Source organism: Chiloscyllium plagiosum, chromosome 3 (assembly GCF_004010195.1).
Source record: "Chiloscyllium plagiosum isolate BGI_BamShark_2017 chromosome 3, ASM401019v2, whole genome shotgun sequence".
NCBI lineage: Eukaryota > Metazoa > Chordata > Chondrichthyes > Orectolobiformes > Hemiscylliidae > Chiloscyllium > Chiloscyllium plagiosum.
Window position 1 is genome coordinate 39,384,713 of NC_057712.1, and position 23,866 is coordinate 39,408,578.

General features: G+C 42.6%; 1 protein-coding gene and 1 long non-coding RNA gene across 3 annotated transcripts in view; one reads left to right on the forward strand and one right to left on the reverse strand.

The window, feature by feature from the left end:
* LOC122542602 (cyclic GMP-AMP synthase-like) overlaps nucleotides 1–11,705 on the forward strand; it is a 24,390-nt gene extending 12,685 nt beyond the window's left edge. Inside the window, exons 3-6 of the mRNA XM_043680558.1 lie at nucleotides 1,130–1,239; nucleotides 1,478–1,637; nucleotides 2,542–2,641; nucleotides 10,169–11,705. Of these exons, the coding sequence (XP_043536493.1) occupies nucleotides 1,130–1,239; nucleotides 1,478–1,637; nucleotides 2,542–2,641; nucleotides 10,169–10,505 (707 nt within the window). The 3' untranslated portion in view covers nucleotides 10,506–11,705. The remainder of the gene's footprint in view (nucleotides 1–1,129; nucleotides 1,240–1,477; nucleotides 1,638–2,541; nucleotides 2,642–10,168) is intronic.
* LOC122542606 lies at nucleotides 2,247–10,510 on the reverse strand. 2 transcript variants are annotated; one of them, XR_006309829.1, is made up of 4 exons: nucleotides 9,946–10,510; nucleotides 5,122–5,272; nucleotides 4,848–5,004; nucleotides 2,247–2,848 (listed from the first exon to the last, which is right to left on the reverse strand). It is a non-coding gene; the product is annotated as an uncharacterized LOC122542606 (long non-coding RNA). The 2 variants fall into 2 exon arrangements; XR_006309828.1 differs by lacking the exon at nucleotides 2,247–2,848 and having other exon boundaries at nucleotides 4,079–5,004.
* Nucleotides 11,706–23,866: the final 12,161 nt, after the last annotated feature.

A 23,866-nucleotide genomic window follows, 5' to 3' on the forward strand; every position in this document is an offset into this window, starting at 1 on the left:
CTGAACTTTTATGAATTTTACTATTTGTTTTCTGTGCCCTTGTGCTGCAGTCCTCAAATATATTATTTGGATGAAATACCAGTTGCCACTTGTGTGCCTGAAACAAATGATGCAATAAAATTATCCACCATGCATGATGCCATTATCCAGAATGGCATCAGAAAGCTACAGTCCATTTACAGCAGCACTTGTGTCTGAATGCATCCAAAACAGTGGAGTGAAAAATCAAGAGGGATACTAAAATTGTGCAAGTGTGAACTCTGGGAGGTACTGTGTTCCCTCGCACTGAGTGAATGTCGTTAAATGCTCACTCACTTGAAATGGAAGAGATGGCAGTATAATTCTTGCACAATTAACATCCTGTGACAAAGCAGCAAATTAAAGGTAGGAACACATGAGAGTACACATGTCGCTCCCAGTAACCTCACGAGGTAGCCAGTTGCTAAGTGCGCCCTCGTGGTGGATTGACTGAGCTGCGGTGAGGCTCTACTCTGGCATTCAGATCGTTTCTCAGGCAGCTTGGACTTCAGTAATCAAGTGAAAACCTTAGACCAAAGTTGAATGTGCCAACAACTCTGGAGAGGCAGAAAATTGTTTCCAGGAGTAAAATAAAATTCCGCATTTGGCAGAATGTTGAAAAATTCGAAGTTTGCCAAAATGGTACAGTTTGATATTCAACCAGCTCTGGGTGGCTGGTTTTCATTTTAAACACTTTTGTGTCACATCCACTAAAATTACACAAAGTGTGAAACTTTCTACACCAAAAGTGTGGATGTGAGGTGTCCATTGAAATTTTCAAGAGTGTGACTGAAGGATTATTGTTGGATATTAATGTCAAAGGATATGAATAAGGGACATGTAAATGACGTTCTGGTGCCTAGGTCTACCATAATTTATTTGGATGGTGGAATGGCCTCTTCCTATTCCGTGGGAATAGCCACTTCACCTTTGGTTGGCTTCTTCCTGTTGACCATTAACAATTTACTTGGGAGGAGCAACCTTTAAAGCTAGTAAATCTTTTGTGTTCGTGGTCCAAATCCTTTACTCTGCAATTATTGAGGATTATTATAATTATTTATCATACTCCACTGGTTAGAACACTTACTCCTTTTAAACTCCTGTTTGACAGAATACAATATAAAATTGGAAAGAAGAAAGCCAGGATGTCCTGCTGTGACCCTTCAGATTGAGGACAAGGAATATGGGCCAATCTCACTGGACATGGTTTTGGCCCTGGAGGTTCATTCACAGAGCTGGCCTAGCAGCACCACTGATGGTCTAAAGATTGGAGATTGGCTAGGAAAGAAAGTCAGGAAAGAATTCAGAAAATACAATATAAAATTGGAAAGAAGAAAGCCAGGATGTCCTGCTGTGACCCTTCAGATTGAGGACAAGGAATATGGGCCAATCTCACTGGACATGGTTTTGGCTCTGGAGGTTCATTCACAGAGCTGGCCTAGCAGCACCACTGATGGAGGTTCATTCACAGAGCTGGCCTAGCAGCACCACTGATGGTCTAAAGATTGGAGATTGGCTGGGAAAGAAAGTCAGGAAAGAATTCAGAATGAAGCCGTTTTACCTTGTACCAAAACATCCACTTAACCTGGCAGAAGGAACACGCAGTCAATCACAGAAAGGTAACTTACCTTTACATCCATACATACACCCAATACACCATCTTCTCTTGTACATAATTGCCATATACACAACATCTTCATAACTTACACGAATTAATGTTACTAAATGGTTAAGGATTAAGTGGGACAAGTTTCTTCAGATCTTACTCTCCCTACCATAACTTAACCAAAAACTCTTAAGCATGGAAATTAGGTTTCCACAGAAAAAGTCCTTACAAAACCAGTAGGGGAGGTCAGAGAATTTCCTCTTCACAAGCAATTCTAGCAAAAAACAGTCAAAAGAATTCTGAATCTGGAGCTGTATTTTCATAGAATCCCAACAGTGTGGAAGCAAGCCATTCGACCCATTGAGTCCACACTGACCCTCTGAAGAGCAGCCCACCCAGACCCAGTGCCAGCACCCTCCCCCACAACATCCTGATAACCCTGCATTTCCTTTGGCTAATCCACCTAACCTGAACATCCTCGACATTGTGGACAATTTAGCATGGCTAATCCACCTAACCTGCACATCGTTGGACTGTGGAAAGAAACATGAGCACCTGGAGGAAACCCACACAGAGACAGGAAGAATGTGCAAACCTCACACAGATAGTCGCCCAAGGCTGGAATCGTGCCTTTGTCCTTAGCGCTGTGAGGCAGCAGTACAAACCCACTGAGCCACCATATCGTCCTGATTTGGTGGCGTGCTATTGCACTTCTGCATGATCACAACAGGAGTGTCAAAAGCCAGAAATCTATTGGCGGAGGATCTGGCTGCATGAAGCCTTATACTGGAATTCACAAACCTGATTGCAGGGAAATGAATAGTGAAGCAGGAAGTATCGGAATGGCACAATTAATACTGCTTTCTGATTGAAGCCTGAGCTTTTCACTATTTTTGATTATGTTTTAATCATTACAGAAGTGTGGCGGATTTCATTCTCACATATTGAGAAGATGATGCTCCTGAACCATGGCAGCTTAAAAACTTGCTGTGAAAATGGATCATCTAAATGTTGCAGGTGAGACTTATCACTCATTGCTGTCGCCTGTTACTGATCTGGTTAGGAACAGTGGGAAGCACACATGTATTAAGTGAAGCAAATCATGTGATGTCAACAGCCAAGGTACTTTGATCACAGTTCTCAACAGCTAAGGTTCTTTGATCGTGGTAAGTGTTAGGTTCTGGGGACTTCATTAAACACTTCAGAGGTTTGTCGAGTCGTCAGCTGCAGGATTTGACAGAGTGGATCATAAGAAACACAGGAATAGCAGTAGGCTGTTTTTCAGCTTGAGATTAATCTGTCTTTCAGTGAGATCGTGGTAGATCTGTGACTTAACTCCTCATGCTCCTGAATAATTTTGATTAATAAAATCCATCATTCTCAGATTTAAAATTAACAACGGATCCAGCATCATTTGCCATTTGCAGAAGAGAGTTCTAAAATTCTGCCACTCTTTTGTATAAAGATGTTTCCTAATTTTACTGCTTTGAACTCAGGTGTTATGTACGCTCTAGTTCTAGACTCCCAATTCAGTGGAAACAGTTTGATCTACCCTTTAATATATTAAAAACTTTGATCAAATCGTCCCTTAACCTTCTAAATTCCAGGGAATACAACCAAGCTCTGTGAAATCTGTCCTCATAATTTCAATCTTGTGATTCAGACATCATTCTAACGAAACTAGGTTGTACTCATTTCAAAGTCAAGAGTGTGCTGCTGAAAAAGTACAGGTCAGGCAGCATCCGAGGAGGAGAATCGACACTTTGGACAAGAGTCCTTCATCATGAATTCTGATTCCTGATGACTGGCTCTTGCCCGAAGTGTTGATTCTCCTGCTCCTTGAATGCTGCTTGATCTGCTGTGCTTTTCCAGCACCACACTCTTGACTCTGATCTCCAGCATCTACAGTCCGCACTTTCTTCCTGTACTCATTTCAAAGTCAGTATATCCTTTCAAAGGTTTAGTGTCCTAAACTATTCATAGTACTCCAGGTATACTCTAACCAGAGTATTGTAAAAACAGATTTTGACTTCCCTGTGTTCTCGTGCTCTGATGGAAAGGCCAGCACTAAATTAACATTTTGGATTATTATCTCTATATTTTGCACTGTCACTATTTTTACTTCTAACTATTTAGAAAATAGCCTGTTCTATCCTTTTTAGATCCTTACATTGAAATCCATTTACCAAAGTTGGACCCATCACTTAATCTGTGGATATAGATACTGCTTATAATACCACTGCCTATGTGCAAATTAGATACTTGCCCTTCTATACCATGAGGTAAAAACAATGACTGCAGATGCTGGAAACCAGATTCTAGATTTGTGGTGCTGGAAGAGCACAGCAGTTCAGGCAGCATCCAAGGAGCTTCAAAATCGACGTTTCGGGCAAAAGCCCTTCATCAAGAATAAAGGCAGTGAGCCTGAAATATCCCTGGACACTATGGGGCAATTCTAGCATGGCCAATCCACCTTTCCCACAAATTTCCTAATCATGTCAGTTATTTGTCTTCTGTTTTAGATCTCTTATGAGGAATAAGATCAGATGCCTTCTGGAACTCCATATTAATGACACCCAGAAACATTTCTTAGAATTTCTCATAGTTAAGTGTGTTTTGGTACAAACTAGAGAACTTATAATGTAAGAGCAGGAATAGACCATTTGCTGTGCCATTCAAGGGATGCCCGATCTGATAATCCTCAACTCCATTTTCCTGCATTTTCCCTGTAACTTTTGAATTCCTTATTGATTAAAAAACTGTTTAAGTCTTTAATATACTTCATGGACTAGCCTCAATAGCCAGCTGTGGTAAAGAATTTAATACATACACTACCCGCTGAGAGAAAAAATTCTCCTCAGTGCTGTCTTAAACGTCCCTTATTTTGAGGTTACGCCCTCTGATCCTAGACTCTCTCACAAACTCCCCTGAAGACTGAGGCAATGGAGTGTAGATGTGTACACCTCTCCAGCAGACCCTGAGACTACTGGATCCAGCTCTCTAACATGTCCATGGGGTCAGCCAGGTGACTGCTTACTTTTGGTGCTTGGGCCCCCACGGTGTAGCTGAACTCCTGCAGCATCCCACATACCCATTTGCTACTTCCTGCTCCTCCCTGTGCACGTGGACAAATTCTCTGATTACCCACACCACAAGGTCCTCTCCTGCCTGGCACTGAGCGGCTACCTGACCAGCAGTGGAGTTGTTGAAGTGAGGTGCTCACCAGCTTGTGCTCCCAAACTTTCAAAATGTGACTTTCTCCCCGAGGTGTTGGTATCTGAGCTGGCAGGGGGTGATACTTCCCCCCACACAGGTTGAGGAGATGGCTTCTCCTTGTCCAGGCTGTTTCTCCACCAGGACCATGGTCATCCCACTGATACCTGCAAGACACAAGAGAGTGAAGGTGACACAGCTAATGGTTAGAAGTGGTGTGCAATGAATGACACTGACAGTGGGGTTAACGCGAGAGCTGCAGTGGAATGAAGAGTGGCACTTACTGAGTTGGCACAACATGAGTATCTCTGTGTCCATGAAGGATGGATCCCGGCCTCCTCCTGTGAGGGTTCTCTCGTCATCATCTTAGAACCTGATGTCAGGTACCTCTCCAATCATCTGGGCCCTTTCTGACTTATTGTGAGTTGTCTTCATCTATATGGAGAGAAAGGGAAGTTTTGAGAGAGGTGGAAGTGAGTGGCACAGCTGGTGCAGGTGACGCAAAGGCAGTGAGGTGTCCTGGGGGACAGGTAGTAGAAAAGCCATGTATACTTAGTGCTGGTGATAAGAATGAGGGAGGGAAGATGTTGTAGGGAATAGAGAGAGTGATGTTGCATGAGACTTTGATGGGAGCTGGGTGCAGTAGCTCAGATAGAGTGAGTGTGAGATAAGACAGAGAGGTGTGTGACACTTACCCTGGCAGAGCAGAGATCTTCTTGCCAACCTGTTGGACATTCCTGTGGGTTGCAGAGATGGCAGTGACCTGGGTAATGCCCTCAGACAAGCCTGGTGATCTCCTGTCCTCTGCACACCTTGTCCACAAGGACCACCAGGCCCCTACCAGAGAATCGTGGTGCCATTTTCACCTTCTCTGATATTTTCTAAATGAATGTCCATTTCTGAGCAGAGCAACTTTGGAATGCCAGTACTGTGGGAGCACAGCGGCCTCTTAAATAGGGCATGGGCACCGGGGATGGTGGTCTTTTGGCAGATTGCTGGTCAGTGGTCTTCTGAAAACAGCAAATGGTAAGATGGGGCTGAAACTGGGTGAGAAAGGTGCCATAGGCAAGGGGTAGGTAATTAACAAACAGGTTTTGCAAGATATGGTGAGAGACCTTGCTCAGCACCACAGTGAGAAATCTTCAATAAACTGGGTGAAACTGACACTTGACCAGAAGACATGGAATTCAGTCCCAAGATTTCCTACAGGTACTTAAAAAGGAAAAGTACGAGAGAAGTGAATGTGGATCTTCTAGAGAGAGTGAGAATGAGGAGTTTTGGATAATAAAGAAATGGCAGATAAAATGAACAAATAATTTGCTTCCACCTTCACTCGAGGATACAAAAACTTTCCAGTAGTACTTGTGAATCAGGAAGAGATAGGGGAGCTTAGCAAAATTACAATCATGAGGGAAGTGGTACAGAGCAAACAAAGTTTATAAGATTCTGAACAATGCTGACAAGCTGGAGATGCTGATCTACATGCTGTTGTAGGTCAGTCTAAAACCAGGGGACACTTCTAAAATTAGTGGTCACTCTTCCATGCTGTACATCTCTATGACTCTATAATCGATAAAGATATTTCACAGAGGGTTGTGTGACTTCGAAATCTCGGGAGGAGGAGGGGCATATTTTGAGATGGAGATGGATCGATTCTGGTTAGGCAAGAGTCGTGAGTTATTGAATTGGATGAGAATGTGGAATGTGAAACAAACAGATTAGCCATAATCGTTTTGAATGGCAGAGCAGATTTAAGAGGTGGAATTCTACTTCTGCTCCTATTTTCTACATTCATATATTTTCACTACTCGTCACTAGTCACCTGGTCAAAAAGTTCATTTGAGTGAGTCAGACATGAGCTACCTTTTCCAAATTCATGTTGAATCTTTGTGGCCAGCTGAAAAGTTTCAAGGTGTTCAGTCACCCTAATTCTTAATTAGACTTAGGCAATTTCCCAGTAAAAGTTATTCAGGCTTATCAAAAGTTCTCTGGTATTCCATTCCACCTTTTTAAAATAGCCGAGTAATGCGCAACTTTCCTAAAGGAAGACTTCGTGAATCAAGCAAACTTGGAAGATTATGGTTTGGATATCTGCAATGTTCTCACCTCCTTCTTTTAGAAACCTGAGTGGAAACCATCCACTGTGGGGGCTTGTCATTATTCTCTTCATTAACATTTTTGTTATATTAATTGTGATTATTCCTGTCCAAGATTTAATTTTAGATTTAGTGATTTTTCGGCCCGTTTGACCTGATTTTCTATTGTAAATACTGATGCAATTTTGTTGACAGAACTACATCACCATTGTTTATTTTCCACAGCTCAATGCTTTCTGGCCACTCATTCTGTGGTTAAACAAGTGTTGTGTTTGAATTCCTTGTGAGTTTCTTGTCATATTCTATTTTTGTCATTTTCACTGTTTTGGGATCCTTTGCCGGATTTGTGCTTTTTTTAAAATTTATGTCTTCTTAGCTTTAGATAATGGTTTTCATCTGTTTAGATGTCCATGGTATTTTGTGGCAAAAAGAGCTCACACTCCTTACACACATAAATGGATTGTATGTACAAATGCCACATTCCATTGAAGTCAGCCTTGCACAAATCTAGTGTATTAATTGCTTTTTATCGGTTTTCCTTCATTTCTAAACAATTTAAAAAAAATTATACTCTCATTACTATCCAATTAGAGCCATAGAGTCCTACAGCACGGAGACAGGCCATTCAGCCCAAACTGGTCCATGCTGACCAAAATGTCTATCCCCATTTCCCTGCACTTGGCCCATATCCTTCTAAATCTTTCCTTTCCATGTATTTGTTCAAATGCCTTTTAAATGTTGTTAATGTATCCACCTCAACTACTTCCGCTGGTAGCTCATTCCATATGACTGCATTCACCTATCTATGCACCCTGAAGATACCCCCTCAGTCTCCTACACTCTAAAGAAAAAAGTTTGAGCTTGTCCAACCTCTCCCTATAACTCAGATGGTTGAGTCCTTGTAAATTTCTTTTGCACTCTTTCCAATTTAATAATATCCTTTCTATAGCAAGGTGAACACAATACTCCAAGTGCGGCCTCACCAATGTCCTGTGTAACTGCAACATAACTTGCCAACTTCTATACTCAATGCCCTGTAAAGGTCCCTCTGTTCCATCACATTCCTTAAGGTCCTATCATTCACCATGACTCATACCTTGATTTGACTTTCCAAAATGTAAGAACTCACACTTATCTATATTAAACTCCATTTACCATTTCTTGCTCCACTTTCCCAGCTGATCAAGATCCTATTGCAATTTCTGATAATGTTCCTCATTGTCCGTGATACTACCTATTTTAGTGTCATCTGCAAACTTACTAACCATACCTTATATATTTTCATCCAAATCATGCTACAGATAACAAACAGCAATGGGCCCAGCACCTACCCCTGAGACACACCACTTAGTCACAGGCCTCCAATCCAATCAGCATCCTCCTACTTTTACTCTCTGGTTCCTATCATCAAGCCAATTGTATATCCAATTTGCCAGCTCTCCTTGGATTCTAAGCAATCTAACCTTCCAGAGTAGGAGAAAGACTGTAGATGCTGGAGAATCGTTGAAAATCCTGATGAAGGACATTTGCCTGAAATGTCAACTCTTCTGCTCCTCAGGTGCTACTTGATCTGCTGTACTTTTCCAGCGCCACACTTTTTGACTCTAACCTTTCAGAGTAGCCTATCATGTGGAACCTTATTAAAGGTCTTACTGAAGTCCAATTGGACGACACCTACCACCACGCCCTCATCAATCTTCCTGGTCACTTCATCAAATAACTCTTAACAAATTTGATAGGCATGATCTCCCATGCACAGAGCCATGCTGGTTATACCTAATCAAACAGTCTTTCCAACATATGTATATCTTATCCTTCAGAATCGTCTCAAGTAATTTACCTACTGTAGGAGCATAACCCCCTGACCGGCGACAAATTTTCAGGAGGCAGGCAGCATTCAGGCAAGTGGAAGATGTTGATTTGAGTAAAAAATAGTTAAAGCAGGGAGAAGGCCAAAGGATTGTTCCTGAATCTGGCTTCAACATAGGAACTTAATTATTTGCTTAATCTTTAGATTAGATTGAAAGAGAGATCAATGACACACTCTGATTTTACAGTAAAAAGCAGTATTTTTATACATTGAGTTATCATGATCACATACAACGTGGTCACTATGTCCTTCCCCCTTACTCTGTATACCCAATCCTATGAGACACTTCATCAATGATGGCCTTTCCTATGGACAGCCCCAGATCCCAAGATCTTATGGTGTTAACAGGTACTATAATCTCTAGGCCTTGGAATCTTCCTATGAGTCCTATTCATTCACAGTTCAACGTGACGAGCTATACTCGGTCTGTCTCAGATTGGCTTATCTCCAAGGACAGCTTCAATTCTGTTACTCATTGGATTTCCCACTGTCCTAATTATATATGTACAAATACAAAAGACAATTTTAACTTACTTGCTATAAGATTTATAATATTAATTCAAGTTATAAAGTGTAAAGTTATATAGTTATTTCTACTATCAGCATTTCTTGATTAATGGGCTGTTAACAATCTATTTTGTTCACACCATAAGTCATTTCCTAAAGCTGGTTAACATCACATCTAGGTCTAAATGCTTTTCTCTTAATATTTATATTATGCTTTGGCTACATGTATCTATATGTTGAAAACTACCCATATGATTCTCTGAAGAGACTTCAACTAGAACCTATTTTTATATTCTGAAGTATTCCTGAAAACTAATTACTGCAAAGTAACTTTGGTTGTTCTGGCAGCTGCTTAGGGAGTTAATATGCTGCATCTTGCACGTGGCGTTTATTCATCCACTGGGATAATTATTCTTCGAATTGTCACTTGTTTATTTTATAAGCATGCTGTTATCAAAACTATCTGGAACAGGCTGTTTGTCCTGTTTATCTCTTCTCAGCCATTTAGTGTTTTACTGCTGGGACAGGCTGCACCATCTTGTTTGTCAGCCATTGTGAGAGCATGACATGGGTCATTTTAGTATAAGCATGTAGAGTATGGTCCTACACCTATCAAAGATGCTAGGCTTACTTACCTAACACAGATGCTAGGCTTCTTCAGCTGCCTTGGGTACAGATGATAGTACTCCGCTTTGACCCTCCATCTGGGTGGAGCTGGATCCTCACTGGCTGATCTATTAAGAATGGTGGGTTACGTGTGAGGCAAGAGGGAAAATACCACTTGAGGAATCAAAGTCAAGGTGAGCAGAAAGTTGCACAGAAAAAAATGTAGACTGAAACTGCTTTAATTTTTCACAGGAAGCCCTGTCTGAAGCTTTTGAAAAACCTCATCCAAAAACTTAAGGAGAAGAATCCTCGCATTCTGGCAAATGTCTGTTCGTACCATGCAAAAACAACGCTGCTGCATGCGTGTGTCAAAAGACCTAAAGATGAATTGTGGCCTTTTGAAGAACTTGATACCTGCTTTCTTCAGCTGGTGGATGACTTCATCGAACACCTGAAGACATCCAACCTTCCTCATTTTTTCATTCCTACCTACAATCTCTTTAACCCTTCTTTATTTGGTTCAAAATGCAGGGAAACACTGTTGCGTCTAATTGAAAATGAAAGGAAGAATGACTTTCCAATCTTCTGAAGGCCCAATTAACTGTATAACTGTGACTGATGATTCAGTTTGAGAGAAACATAGATGGTAGGAGAATTTGAGAAGTTTAGTTTAAAAGTAACCTCTGGAATCCTGAACTAAATGCATACCAAATACAGCACATAGGTAAGGAAGCTATGCAAAATGTTTGTAAGTCACTGGTTACACCTCAAGCTGGAGAACTGTGTTAGCTTTAGTGAGTGTGCAGAGATTTACAGGAACAGTGCTTTGGATGAGGGACACAAGTTGTGCAGAGAAACTGAACAAGGTGGAATTATTCTCACAATAGCAGAATGGGTTATGAGAGCTTTAACAGCAGTGTTTAACTCATAACATATTTCTGATTCAGGAGATATTGAGGCTGAGAGCAGGGACAGTAACCAGAGGGGGACAGATTGAAGATAACTGGCAAAAGAACCAGAGGGGAGCACCGCGTTTTGTCACAATGAGTTGATCTATAATGTGCTGCTGATGAAATGGCGGTGGAAGCAGCTTCAATATTTGAAATTACTCAAAATATTCAAACAATAATTACTTGAAAAAGTGAAATTTATCAGGCTATTGTGAAAGAGCAGAAGAATGGGAATAATTAGATACTCTTTTCAAAGAGACAACTTGGGCACAATGGGTTGGATGACCTCCTTTTGGTGTAATATGTCACTTTGTTCTATGAAATGAGAATCTGATGGAATTATGCAATACGTTTTGAACCAATTTGGTCAAATACTGGAATTTTGCTCTCAACTTGGTTAATTTACTGGGGTTTAAAAATGCACAAACGATTGAATTTAATACAAAGACAAGCAAGTTCAAGCATAACAGTGCAGCAAGAACTTCAGGCACATTTTTAGAAGAGCCTGAACTTGGTTAATCAGTTAAATCTGTCTTTCCATATTTAGCATTAAACCTGAAGCTATATGGATGGACATGGTTAGCTCACTGGTCGGATGACAGTGTTTGTAATGCACATAGTGATGCTAACTGCATTGGTTCAATTCTCACACAGGCTGCAGATACAATGAACGCCCCATCTTCTTGACCTCACCCCTCAAGTTGAGCCACCAGTTGTCTCTCTCTAACAAGAGAGCAGTCCTCTGGGACTATGATGACTTTATGTTTTTGTGGCCAACAGAGCCATCACTGGATGTAATATGAGTGTGACTAGTTTACAATGAACAATTCTGAATACAAATTATGGACCAAAGGTATTATAATGAAAACATTTTTTAAAAAGGCATTTGATATGCTTTCCTTTATTAGTCACAGTATAGATTTTAGGATTTGGGAGGTCATGTTGCGGCTGACAGGACGTTGGTTAGACCGTTTTAGAAGGATTTGAGCAATAGGGTGAGGCTGAATAAGCTGTTTTCCTTGAGGTGTTGGAAGTTGAGGGGCATGGATAGGATAAATAGACAAGGTATTTTCTCTCAGGTGAGGGAGTCCAGAACGAGAGGGCATAGGTTTAGGGTGAGAAGGTTAAGATATAAAAGACACCCAAGGGGCAACATTTTCATGCAGAGGGTGGTACATGTATGGAATGAACTGCCTGAGGAAGTGGTGGAGGCTGGTACAATTGCAGCATTTAAAAGGCATCTGGATGGGTATATATATATATATGTATATATAGGAAGGATTCAGAGGTATGGGCCAAGTGCTGACAAATGGGACTAGATTAAGTTGGGATATCTGGTCGGCATGGGTGAGTTAGACTGAAGGATCTGTTCTGTGCTGTACATCTCTATGACTCCATAAGGACATCGCTGTTTGTCCTTTGACAATGATGTCCATTCAGGATTGCAGGTTTCTACTGTGCATCTTCATGTGACTGACCAGGCTGATGCTCACAGGCACATAGGGCAGGACATTCTAGTGGCACCCTGGAGTGCAGCATTTGTTTCCATTTCTCTGAAGCATTTTGCTTCATCATGAAGGATCCAAAGTGTGGTGTTGCCATTTTGAATGAGTGGAAGCAGTTTCTTCTCAGTCATTAATGTCAAATGCCATCAAGCTTCTGAGTGTCTTTGTAGTGTTTTCTTTGTCCTCCCAGAGCATTGCTGTTTGAGAGGTGAGGAAATATATCCTGGTGATCCTTGTCAGGCATCCAGACAGTGTCTGATCCATTGTGGTTGATTTTTGCACATATTTTGAACCTTTATAGAGCTGGCCTCAAGGAGGATACAAATTTTCTTTTGAGTTGTCAAGTTTTTCATAGTGCTATTGTATTTACTGCTGTCATTAATTTATATTGAGATAATGCAGATTCTTATCTCTGTCACAAGATGGTTGAGAAATAAATATCCAAATTTCCTGAGCTACCTCCGTGAGCAATAGAAAAGAGCCTGCTTTCTGTTTGTTGTATTGAATGTATCAGGTTTAGCTTTAAGTAACATATCCTGAAAATGTTCAGTATTCTACACAGTATTGGAAAAACAGTGTTACCCTAAGAATGGATTCACCAAAATATGCTTTTATACTTTTTAATTTGTTAATATAAACTATAGAACCAAAAGGAGACAAGCAGCAGGGTGGAAGAACACAGCGAGCTAGGCAGCATCAGCAGGTGGAGAAGTCAACATTCTGGGTATAACCCTTCTTCGGGACTGGGTGTGAGTGCAGAGCTGAAGATAAAGGGGCACGGTGGTGAAGTGGGGGTAGGTGAAGACAGGATAAGGGTACGACCTGGTTGGTCAATGAGAGGAATGAATCCTGTTGGTGGCAGGGAGGATTTGAAGAGAGGAGAAAGGGCTTGGAAGGGAGTCAGGGGATGGGAAGGGAGGTTATTTCCAATTCTCTAACTTCAAATAATCTCCCTTCCCATTCCCCTGACTCCCTTCCCCCATTCCCTGACTCCCTTCCCAGCCCCTCCCCATCCCATCCACTGCTCCTGCCACCAACAGGATTCATTTCTCCCATTGACCAACCGGGCTGTACCCTCTACCTGTCTTCACTTATCCCCACTTCACCACCCTGACCCTGCCACCCCTTTTATCTGCAGCTTGCCGTACACCCACCCCCAGTCCTGAAGGAGGGTTATACCCGAAATGTTGACTTCTCCACCTCATGATGCTGCCTGGCTTGCTGTGTTCTTCAAACCACCTACCTGTCTACTTTGGATTCCAGCACCTGCAGATTTTGTCTCTCAAAACCAAAAGGAGCAGGGATCAACCATCACTTCTGTTACAATCTTGCCACTTTGTTTATATAAACTTAAGATTTCAACCCTAAATTGTTTAACATTAACGAATGAGGAACTTTCATTTTTTATGTAAATTTTTAATAAATGAATAAATGGAACATATTAAAACCTTGACTTTGTATCAGTTATTGTTAAGACTGGTGGATGGGTGTTCTAGCAATAGTTGTAGTGTAGGGCAGGGTAGAATATAAATCAAAACATGATAGTCTATGTAACAATGGTAATACAGTAATCATAAGGAACTTAAACCTTTATATGGACTGGCAGACTAAATTTAAAATAAATGTGGGGAGTAGTTGGTCAAGGAATGTATACAAGATAATCTTCTAGGTGAGCGTATTGGGTAAGCAGGCAGGAGGTGGCTATTTTAGTTGTGGAATAATGCTCAGAGAAAAAACTAATTCACAGTCTCGTGGTATTATCGCAAACATCATTTACTGCACCCGTTGCTCTCGATGTGGTCCTCTACATTGGAGAGACCAAGCACAAATTTTCAGAATGGTTGAAGGAACATCTCTGGTCCGTATTCATGAACCAACCCCACCTTCCTGTCGCCATTCATTTCAACTCGCCCTCCCACTCCCACCATGACGTGTCCATTTTGGGCATCCTCCAATGCCTAAACAAGGCCGTCTATAAACTGGAAGGGAAATATCTCAACTTGCCCCTTGGGAGCCTATAATCACATAGTCTCAACATTGAATTCACCAGTTTCCAAATCTCCCCACCTCATCTCTGATCCAACCCTTTGACTCGGCTCCGCCCTCTTGATAATCTTCCTTTCTGCCTATCCACATTTCCCACTGACCCATCATAATCACCTTCTACCTTTGCCCATCTATCACCATCCCACCTACCCTTGCCCTAGCCCCACACCCCTCCCCCTATTTCTCTACCTCTTCCCCCACTCCAGTCCTGAAGAAGGGATATGCCCGAAACATCCACTCATTTGCTCCTCAGATGCTGCCTGATCAGCTATGCTTGTTCCAGCGTCACCCTTTATTGGCTCTGACTTCTCCAGCTTCTGTAGTCCTCACTATCTCCCAGCTAACCCAGAGACCCAGGAAATGTTCTGGGGATCTGGATCTGAATCACTCCGTGGAAAATGGTGGAATTTGCATTCAATTAAAAATCTGGACCCAAGAGTCTAATGATGACCATTGTCGATTGTCAGAAAAACCCATCTGATTCACTAATGGCCTTTAGGGAAGGAAAGTGCCATCCTTAGCTGGTCTGGTCCACATATGTCTCCAGAACCATAATAATGTGGTTGACTCTTAACTGCCCTCTGGACAATTAGGAATAGGCAATAAATGTTGACATAGCAGTGACACCCTCAACAGTGAATGAATTAAAATAATAGTTTGGTCAAGGGGCCTCCAAGGAAGAGTGACCATGTGATATACTTTATATTGAGTTTGAAAGTATTTGCTTAAGTCTGAAACTAGAGATTTAATTCCAAACAAAACAAATTCAATCGTATGAGTGATGAATTGGCTAAAGTAGGTTAAACATCTAGATTAAAAATCGTGATGGCATACAAGGAATCACTAGCATTTAAAAAATTAAGGTATAATTTGCAACAACCATACAGTCCATTAAAGCACAACAAACTCAGGAAATGCAGCACAAACCATAATAGGAGATAAAGATTGCATTCAACCAAAGGAATAGGGTAATTACGTTTAAAAAAAAAAGCTAGCCTTATGATTGGGAGAATTATTGAATACAGCAGAAGGAGGCCAAGATATTGATAAAGAAAGAGCATGAAATTGGATTAGCAAGAAAAAAAAAATTGTAATGGTTTCTGTAGGTATGTAAATCAGGGATTTGTGAAAATAAACATGGACTTATTACAGGCAGACAACTGAAATTATAATGGTGAACAATGAAATGGCGAACAACAAAATGGCACAAACATTAACCAAACACTTCAGGCACAGGTTTGTTTCTGGGGTTCACAATCTGACTTCAGAACCACAAGAGTTCTACTCTTTGTGTCCTCTGAGACCAGACAAGACTCCGGTTTCCTTGTTTAAATATTTATTCATGCATGCTCGGTTGATGTATCTATCCAAAGATGGGGTAGTTCAAATTTTTAATCACAAGAACAAAGACTTTACACCAATTTTGAAGATAACAAGCTTTCAATTGACTATTCCTTCAAACAATAAATACGGGGCAGCACAGTGGCTAGCACTGCTACTTCACAGCGCCAGGGACCCGGGTTCTATTCCTGACTCGGGCAACTGTCTGTATGGAGTTTGCACATTCTCCCCGTGTCTACATGGGTTTCCTCCGGATGCTCCGGTTTCCTCCCACAGTCCAAAGATGTGCAGGTTAGATGAATTGGCCATGCTAAATTGCCCATTTTGTTAAGTGCATTAATCAGGGGTAAATGTAGGGGAACGCGTTTGGGTGGTTTGCTCTTCGGAGGGTTGGTGTGGACTTGTTGGCCCGAAGGGCGTTTCCACACTGTAGGGAATCTAATCTAATCAATCAAAATATTAGAGTTTACTCACTCCTTTTGTTATCCAATCGTCTTTGTATATCTCACAATCCATGTTAGTACATATGATGATGCGATCCAATCATACTTAAACTAATGTGCATGCTTATTTTATCCATGTTCACATCTTCTCAGGCTTCTTCACTGCTGACTGCAATCCAGGCTCACCAGGCTTCCATCAGTGGATTCTCAGTTTTCTTCACTGTCACCAATTTTGAGATAATGTGGCCTAATCTCTCAACCTCTTGTTTCCTTTTTATCCACAACCTCATGCAAGTGGTTAACTCAACCTTGGCAACATGGACTTTTTGTCTGCTTCTTTGAAACTGAACCATTCACTTTACAGGGGCCAGGAAGAGTGTGCCTCAAGGGCAAAATTATTCCAGATCATGAATCCACGAGCTGCCTATTGGGTCAGAAACACAGTTAGGTATAGCCATCTCTAGGTCTCCAACAACCCATTTGAACTTGGAGTCTATGAAGCCTATCTCAACTTGAAATTGATGATTGAGATGTTAGCCACTGTCATCAACTCTTGAGCCATGTTGCTTGCAGGGAGATGCACTGCTGTTCACGAAGGAACGTTGGGATCTTAGCTGAGAATTTTGTCTGCAGACACAAAAATGCAAGTGCCTGGTTCTGCCCGCCAGTAGCAAAGTGGTCTTTTTACTTATATTTTCATGGGATGTACACATGCTGGTAAGGCCATGCCCTTCCACATTTGCCGTTGAACTGATCATCTTGCTAGGCCATTTCAGAGGTTAGTTAAGAGTTAACCACATTACTGTTGGAATGGAGTCACATGCAGAATCAGAGTATTGCAGCACAGAAAGAGGCCCTTTGCACTCATGCTGGCCATCAAGCACCATTTCTCAGTATTTAGCTCATAGCCTTGTATGCTGTGGCATTTGAAGTGCTCATTTATATACTTCTTATATGTCTTCATGTTAAATGTGCCATTTTGCAAGTAGCAGCCAGTGACTAGTGCAATACCTCAGGGATCAATGATTGGACCCAAGCTATTCACAACATACATTAAATGATTTAAATGAGGGAACTAAATATAATATTTCCAAGTTTGCAGTTGACACAAATTTGGTGGGTGGGTGAACTGTAAGGTGGATGCAAAGATGCTTCAGTGTAATTTGAACAATTTAAGTGAGTGGCAAATGTATGGCAAATGAAGTATAATGTGGATAAATACAAGGCTAGCCACTTCGGTAGCAAAAACAGGAAGGTGGTATGTTAACATTCACAATGACAGGATTGGAATACAGGAGCAGGGAAGTCTCGCTGCAATCGTACAGAACTCTGATGAGACCTCATATGGAGTACTGTGTGCAGTTTTAATATCCTTATCTGAGGAAGGATGGTCTGGTGATTGAGGGAGTGCAACAATGGTTTACCAGACTGATTCCTGGGAATTGCAGAACTGATATACAAACACAGACTGGATCAGCTGGGGTGATATCGACTGGAATTTAGAAGTATGAGGAACATCTTATAATAACCTAAAAAAATCATAATAGGGCTAGACATGCTAAACACAGGGAGGATACTCCGATGACCAGGGAGTTACAGGACCAGGGGTAGTAGGGTGTAGGTTTGCTCGCTGAGCTGTAGGTTTGATATCCAGACGTTTCATTACCTGGCTAGGTAACATCATCAGTGGCAACCTCCAAGTGAAGCGAAGCTGTTGCCTCCTGCTTTCTATTTATATGTTTGTCCTGGATGGGGTTCCTGGGGTTTGTGGTGATGTCATTTCCTGTTCGTTTTCTGAGGGGTTGATAGATGGTAACTAGATCTATGTGTTTGTTTATGGTGTTGTGGTTGGAGTGCCAGGCCTCTAGGAATTCTCTGGCATGTCTTTGCTTAGCCTGTCCCAGGATAGATGTGTTGTCCCAGTCGAAATGGTGTTTTTTTGCCTCCGTGTGTAGGGCTACGAGGGAGAGAGGGTTGACCTGGGACAGGCTAAGCAAAGACATGCCAGAGAATTCCTAGAGGCCTGTCACTCCAACCACAACACCATAAACAAACACATAGATCTAGATACCATCTATCATCCCCTCAGAAAATGAACAGGAAATGACATCACCACAAACCCCAGGAACCCCATCCAGGACAAACATATAAATAGAAAGCAGGAGACAACAGCTTCGCTTCACTTGGAGGTCGCCACTGATGTTACCTAGCCAGGTAATGAAACGTCAAGATATCAAACCTACAGCTCAGCGAGCAAACCTACACCCTAAACCTTAACCTGAGCTACAAACCTTCACAAACCTTACAAAAACCAAGGGTAGTCTCAGGGTATGGGGTAGGCCATTTAGGACTGAGATAAGGAAACATTTCTTCACCCAGAGAGTGGTGAGCATGTCAAAAAAATGCCAAAGAAAGTAAGTGAAGTCAAAACATTGAATGCTTGAGAAGTTCTTAGGACTAAAGGGATCAAAGGACATGAGGAAAAAGCAGGAACAGGGTACAGAGTTGGATGATCAGCCATGATCATATAAAATTGGGCGAGCAGGCTTTAAAGTTTGAATAGTCTATAGCTGCATATTTGAAGGTTCTTGCCCCTCCAACCCTTTCAGGCAGTATGTTTCAGATCCAGTTCCTTCTAAGGGGGAAACTATCTTCCTAACTGTCCTCAATTTTTAAAAAGTTCAATCGGGTCCCTCTCAGCCTTCTGTGCTCCAAGGAAAACAACCCAACATTTCTAATCTGTTCTCATAGCTGAAATATTCCAGACTGGGTAACATTCTGGTAAATTTCCTCTGCACCCTCTCCAATGCAATCACATTTTCCTATACTGTGGTGACCAGAACTACACACACTACTCCAGCTGTAACCTAACCAACGTCCTGTACAGCTCCATCATAACCACCCAGCTCTTGCATTCAATGGTTCTCAACTAATAAGGGAGAGGTGTTGTTGTCTTTAAGACTCCAAGGACACACACACACCAAGTTGCCTCTGATTTTCAGTACTACCCAGACTCCTACCACTCGTTATGTATTCTCTTGTCTTGTTGGTCCTTCCAATATACACCACTCCACATCTTTCAGGATTAAACTCCATCTGCCACTATTCTGCCCATCTGACAAGCCTATTTACATTAAACCATAGCTTTCCCTTCACTATTTACCACACCACTAGCTTGTGTCTTCTGTGAATTCACTTCTAAAACCTTATGTATCCTTGTCTAAAAACTTAATGAAGCCTGCAAAACACTACAGGAAATAGGCTGCCAGTCACAACGACAAAACTAATTTTCACCCAGTTCCATCAGCCTCCTGCCACTAAGCCAATTTTGGATCCATTTGTTACATTGCTCTGGATCTCAACAACTCTCAGCTTCTTGACCACTCTCTCATACAACACTTTGTTAAAAGCCTTACCAAATCCATGTAGGTGACAACATGTAGACCAGATTAGGGAAGGACAGCAGAAATCCTTTATTAAGGGATATTAACCAGATGGGTTTTTAAACAATAATTGATGACAATTTCCTGGTCACCATTACTGAGTCTGAGCTTTCAATTTCAGATTTTATTAATTTGTTTAAATTTAACGAGAATTAGTCTGGGCCTTTTGGTTAGTAGTCCAGCAACATTACCATTACAGTGCTCCCTCCTTTTGTGATACTCCTAGATGACAATAACAGAAGGGAATACTGGTCAACCTTTTATACTGAATGGCTTCTCTCTGTTACTACAATTAGCACTGAACCTCTCACCCAAGACTATATTGTTCTGAGAAACTGTGGAGTTGTTTTCTGCAGGTCAATGTTTCTAAACCTGAAACATTTTTATAACTTAACCCTGCCATAGATAATGAAGAACTACACAGATTAAACACATCAGATATCTGATATGCTTTTAAAAAACAAGCCAGATAAAATATAGTCAACACTAGAAGATCAATGATGTGAAGCTCATGTTCAGAATATATTGTCTGGGGTTTGTGCATTTTAGGCAACAATCTACATAAACCATTGACTAATTCCTAAATACATACAGAAAGAAGGGGTACGATTGTAACTTTACACATCAGAGTTAGTAGACAGAATAACAGAGCTCGAGATAGCACCAACCGCTGTAGGAGTGTCTCAAAAACTCATCTTGGACCAACCCAAAAGGTTACAATGTGGAAGGACTATTGCAAAGTGGACACCAATACAGATTACTACAGGGAATACAGATTGTGAGTAATTTGTCCATCATTAAATGTAGGCAAGCTAGTAAGTGATGCAGATAGTGTGACCTCAAAGTCACATCCGACAACTGTCCAACATTTCCTGTTGCAAGCAAGGCATGTGCCCAGAGGACACTGGAAGTGCTAATGCACAAAGCTAAGGCCAGAGCAAGCAGTTTGATGTTGTGAGAAGTCACACTTAAAAACTGCACAAATGCAGTGCCCATCAAACAAAACATTACATCCATGAAATATGTAGCCAGTTTACAAGATCAAATGAGGACAATGACCATCACATTGATACATAGTGAGCAATCATTCAGGCACAGTGAATATTCAAGATGAGTTGGTCAACTTTTTTCACACAAGGTGCATTAGTCAGAGGGAGATGGGTCTGGGTGGGCTACTCTTCGGAGGGTCAGCATGGACTAGTTGGGCCTAAAGGCCTGTTTCCACACTGTAGTGAATCTAATCTAATCTAACCCACATTCTGAAAATGTATAGTCTCCAGGAAAGACCTTTCTAACAAAGTCTGGACAGATAAGCAAACAGATGTGTTTCAGTATGTTGTAAATTTATTGTTTTACACAAGGATATATATTTAGATAGAGTACTATTTTGTTCTGCAGTCAAATGTAAAACTTTGAATCTTTAAACTTAAATCTGTTTAGAAGTAAGGGATATTATGATGTTAACTTAAACTGCTTTCAACTACCACTTTGAAAGGATGTGATTATTAGTCGCATGACCTTTATTCATTCTACCACAGCAGATGGCAGCGGTTAGATATTTATTTAGCTTCAGAATTAACATTATTTGTTAATTATTTGTCTCACCTTTGGGTAAGAATCAATCCATGTTATGTGAGTGGTGCATTCATGCTGAAGAATGATATGTAAATAGATAACACTTGGAACTACCCTTTGCCTATATATGTACAAACTGAAGTCACAGTGAACACTAGAGTCTAGATTAGAGTGGTGCTGGAAAAGCACAGCAGGTCAGGCAGCATCCGAGGAGCAGGAAAATCGACATTTCGGGCAAAAGCTCTTCACCAGGAATAGAGGCAGGGTGCCTGCAGAGTGCAGAGATAAATGGGGGGGAGAAAGTAGCATGGAGTACAACAGGTGAATGAGGGTGGGGATGGAGGTGATAGGTCAGAAAGGAGGGTGGAGTGGAGGGTGGAAAGGAAGATAGGCAGGTAGGACAGGTCATGGGGACGGTGCTGAGCTGGAAGGCTGGAGCTGGGGTGAGGTGGGGGAAGGGGAAATGAGGAAACTGGTGAAATCCACATTGATGCCCTGGGATTGAAGTGTTCTGAGGTGGAAGATGAGGTGTTCTTCCTCTAGGTGTCAGGTGGTGAGGGAGTGGCAGTGGAGGAGACCATGGACCTGCATGTCCTCGGTAGAGTGGGAAGGGGTGTTGAAACATTGGGCCACAGGGTGGTGGGGTTGATTGGTGCGGGTGTCCCGGAGATTGTTCCCTAAAGTGCTCTGCGAGGAGGCGTCGAGTCTCCCCAATGTAGAGGAGACCGCACTGGGAACAACGGATACAATAAATGATATTGGTGGATGTGCAGGTGAAACTTTGATGGATGTAGAAGGTTCCTCTGGGGCCTTGGATGGAGGTGAGGGAGGAGGTGTGGGTACAGGTTTTGCAATTCCTGCAGTGGCAGGGGAGGGTGCCAGGAAGGGAGGGTGGGTTGTTGGGGGACGTGGACCTGACCAGGTAGTCACAGAGGGAACGGTCTTTGCGGAATACGGAAATGGGTGGGGAGGGAAATATATTCCTGGTGGTGGGGTCCGTTTGGAGGTGGCCGAAATGTCGGCGGATGATGTGGTTTATGCGAAGGTTGGTAGGGTGGAAGGCGAGATCCAGGGGGGTTCTGTCCTTGTTACGGTTGGAGGGGCAGGATGTGGATGAGATGCATTGGAGGGCATCTTTAACCACGTGGGAAGGGAAATTGTGGTCTCTAAAGAAGGAGGCCAGCTCGTTCTGTGGTGGAACTGGTCCTCCTGGGAGCAGATATGGTGGAGGTGGAGAAATTGGGAATGTGGGATGGCATTTTTGCAGGAGGTAGGATGAAAAGAGGTGTAAATCCAGGTAGCTGTGGGAGTCGGTGGGTTTGTGAAAAATGTCAGTGTCAAGTTGGTCGTCATTAATGGAGATGGAGAGGTCCAGGAAGGGGAAGGAGGTGTCAGAGATGGTCCAGGTGAAGTTAAGGTCAGAGTGGAATGTGTTGGTGAAGTTGATGAATTGCTCAACCTCCTCACGGGAGCACGAAGTGGCACCAATGCAGTCATCAATGTAGCGGAGGTAGAGGTGGGGAGTGGTGCCGGTGTAATTACGGAGGATAGACTGTTCTACGTAGCCAACAAAGAGACAGGCATGGCTACCTCCTTGGCCTGGAGGAAGTGGGAGGATTCGAAGGAGAAATTGTTAAGGGTGAGGACCAGTTCAGCCAAACGAATGAGAGTGTCAGTGGACCCCCCCCATCATCAAACCATCATCTCCCAGACCATACAGAACCTCTTCAACCTTAGGAGATCTCCCACCCACAGCTTCCAGCCTCAGTCTGGGAATCCTGCACCGCCCGATTCTACCTCCTTCCCAAGATCCACAAGCCTGACCACCCTGCCCAGACCCCATCACCAGGAACATATTTCCCTCCCCACCCATTTCCGTATTCCGCAAAGACCATTCCCTCCGTGACTACCTGGTCAGGTCCATGCCCCCCAACAACCCACACACTCCCTTCCTGGCACCCTTCCCCGCCACCGCAGGAATTGCAAAACCTGTGCCCACACTTCCTCTCTCACCTCCATCCAAGGCCCCAAAGGAGCTTTCCATATCCATCAAAGTTTCACCTGCACATCCACCAATGTCATTTATTGTATCCGTTGCTCCCGATGCGGTCTCCTCTACATTGGGGAGACTCGACGCCTCCTAGCAGAGCACTTTAGGGAACATCTCTGGGACATCTGCACCAATCAACCCCACCGCCCTGTGGCCCAACAACAGTTCAACTCCCCCTCCGACTCTACCGAGGACATGCAGGTCCTGGGCCTCTTCCTCCACCACTGCTCCCTCACCACCCCACGCCTGGAGGAAGAACGCCACATCTTCTGCCTCGGAACACTTCAACCCCATGGCATCAATGTGGATTTCACCAGTTTCCTCATTTTCCCTTCCCTCACCTCACTCCAGCTCCAACCTTTCAGCTCAGCACTGCCCTCATGACCTGTCCTACCTGCCTATCTACCTTTCCACCTATCCACTCCACCCTCCTCTCTGACCTATCACCTCCATCCCCATACCCATTCACCCATTGTACTCTTTGCTACTTTCCCCCACCCTCCTCTCTGACCTATCACCTACATCCCACCCCTATCCACCCATTGTGGTACCTTCCCCCACCCTCCTCCCTGACTTATCACCTTCATCCCCTCAAGT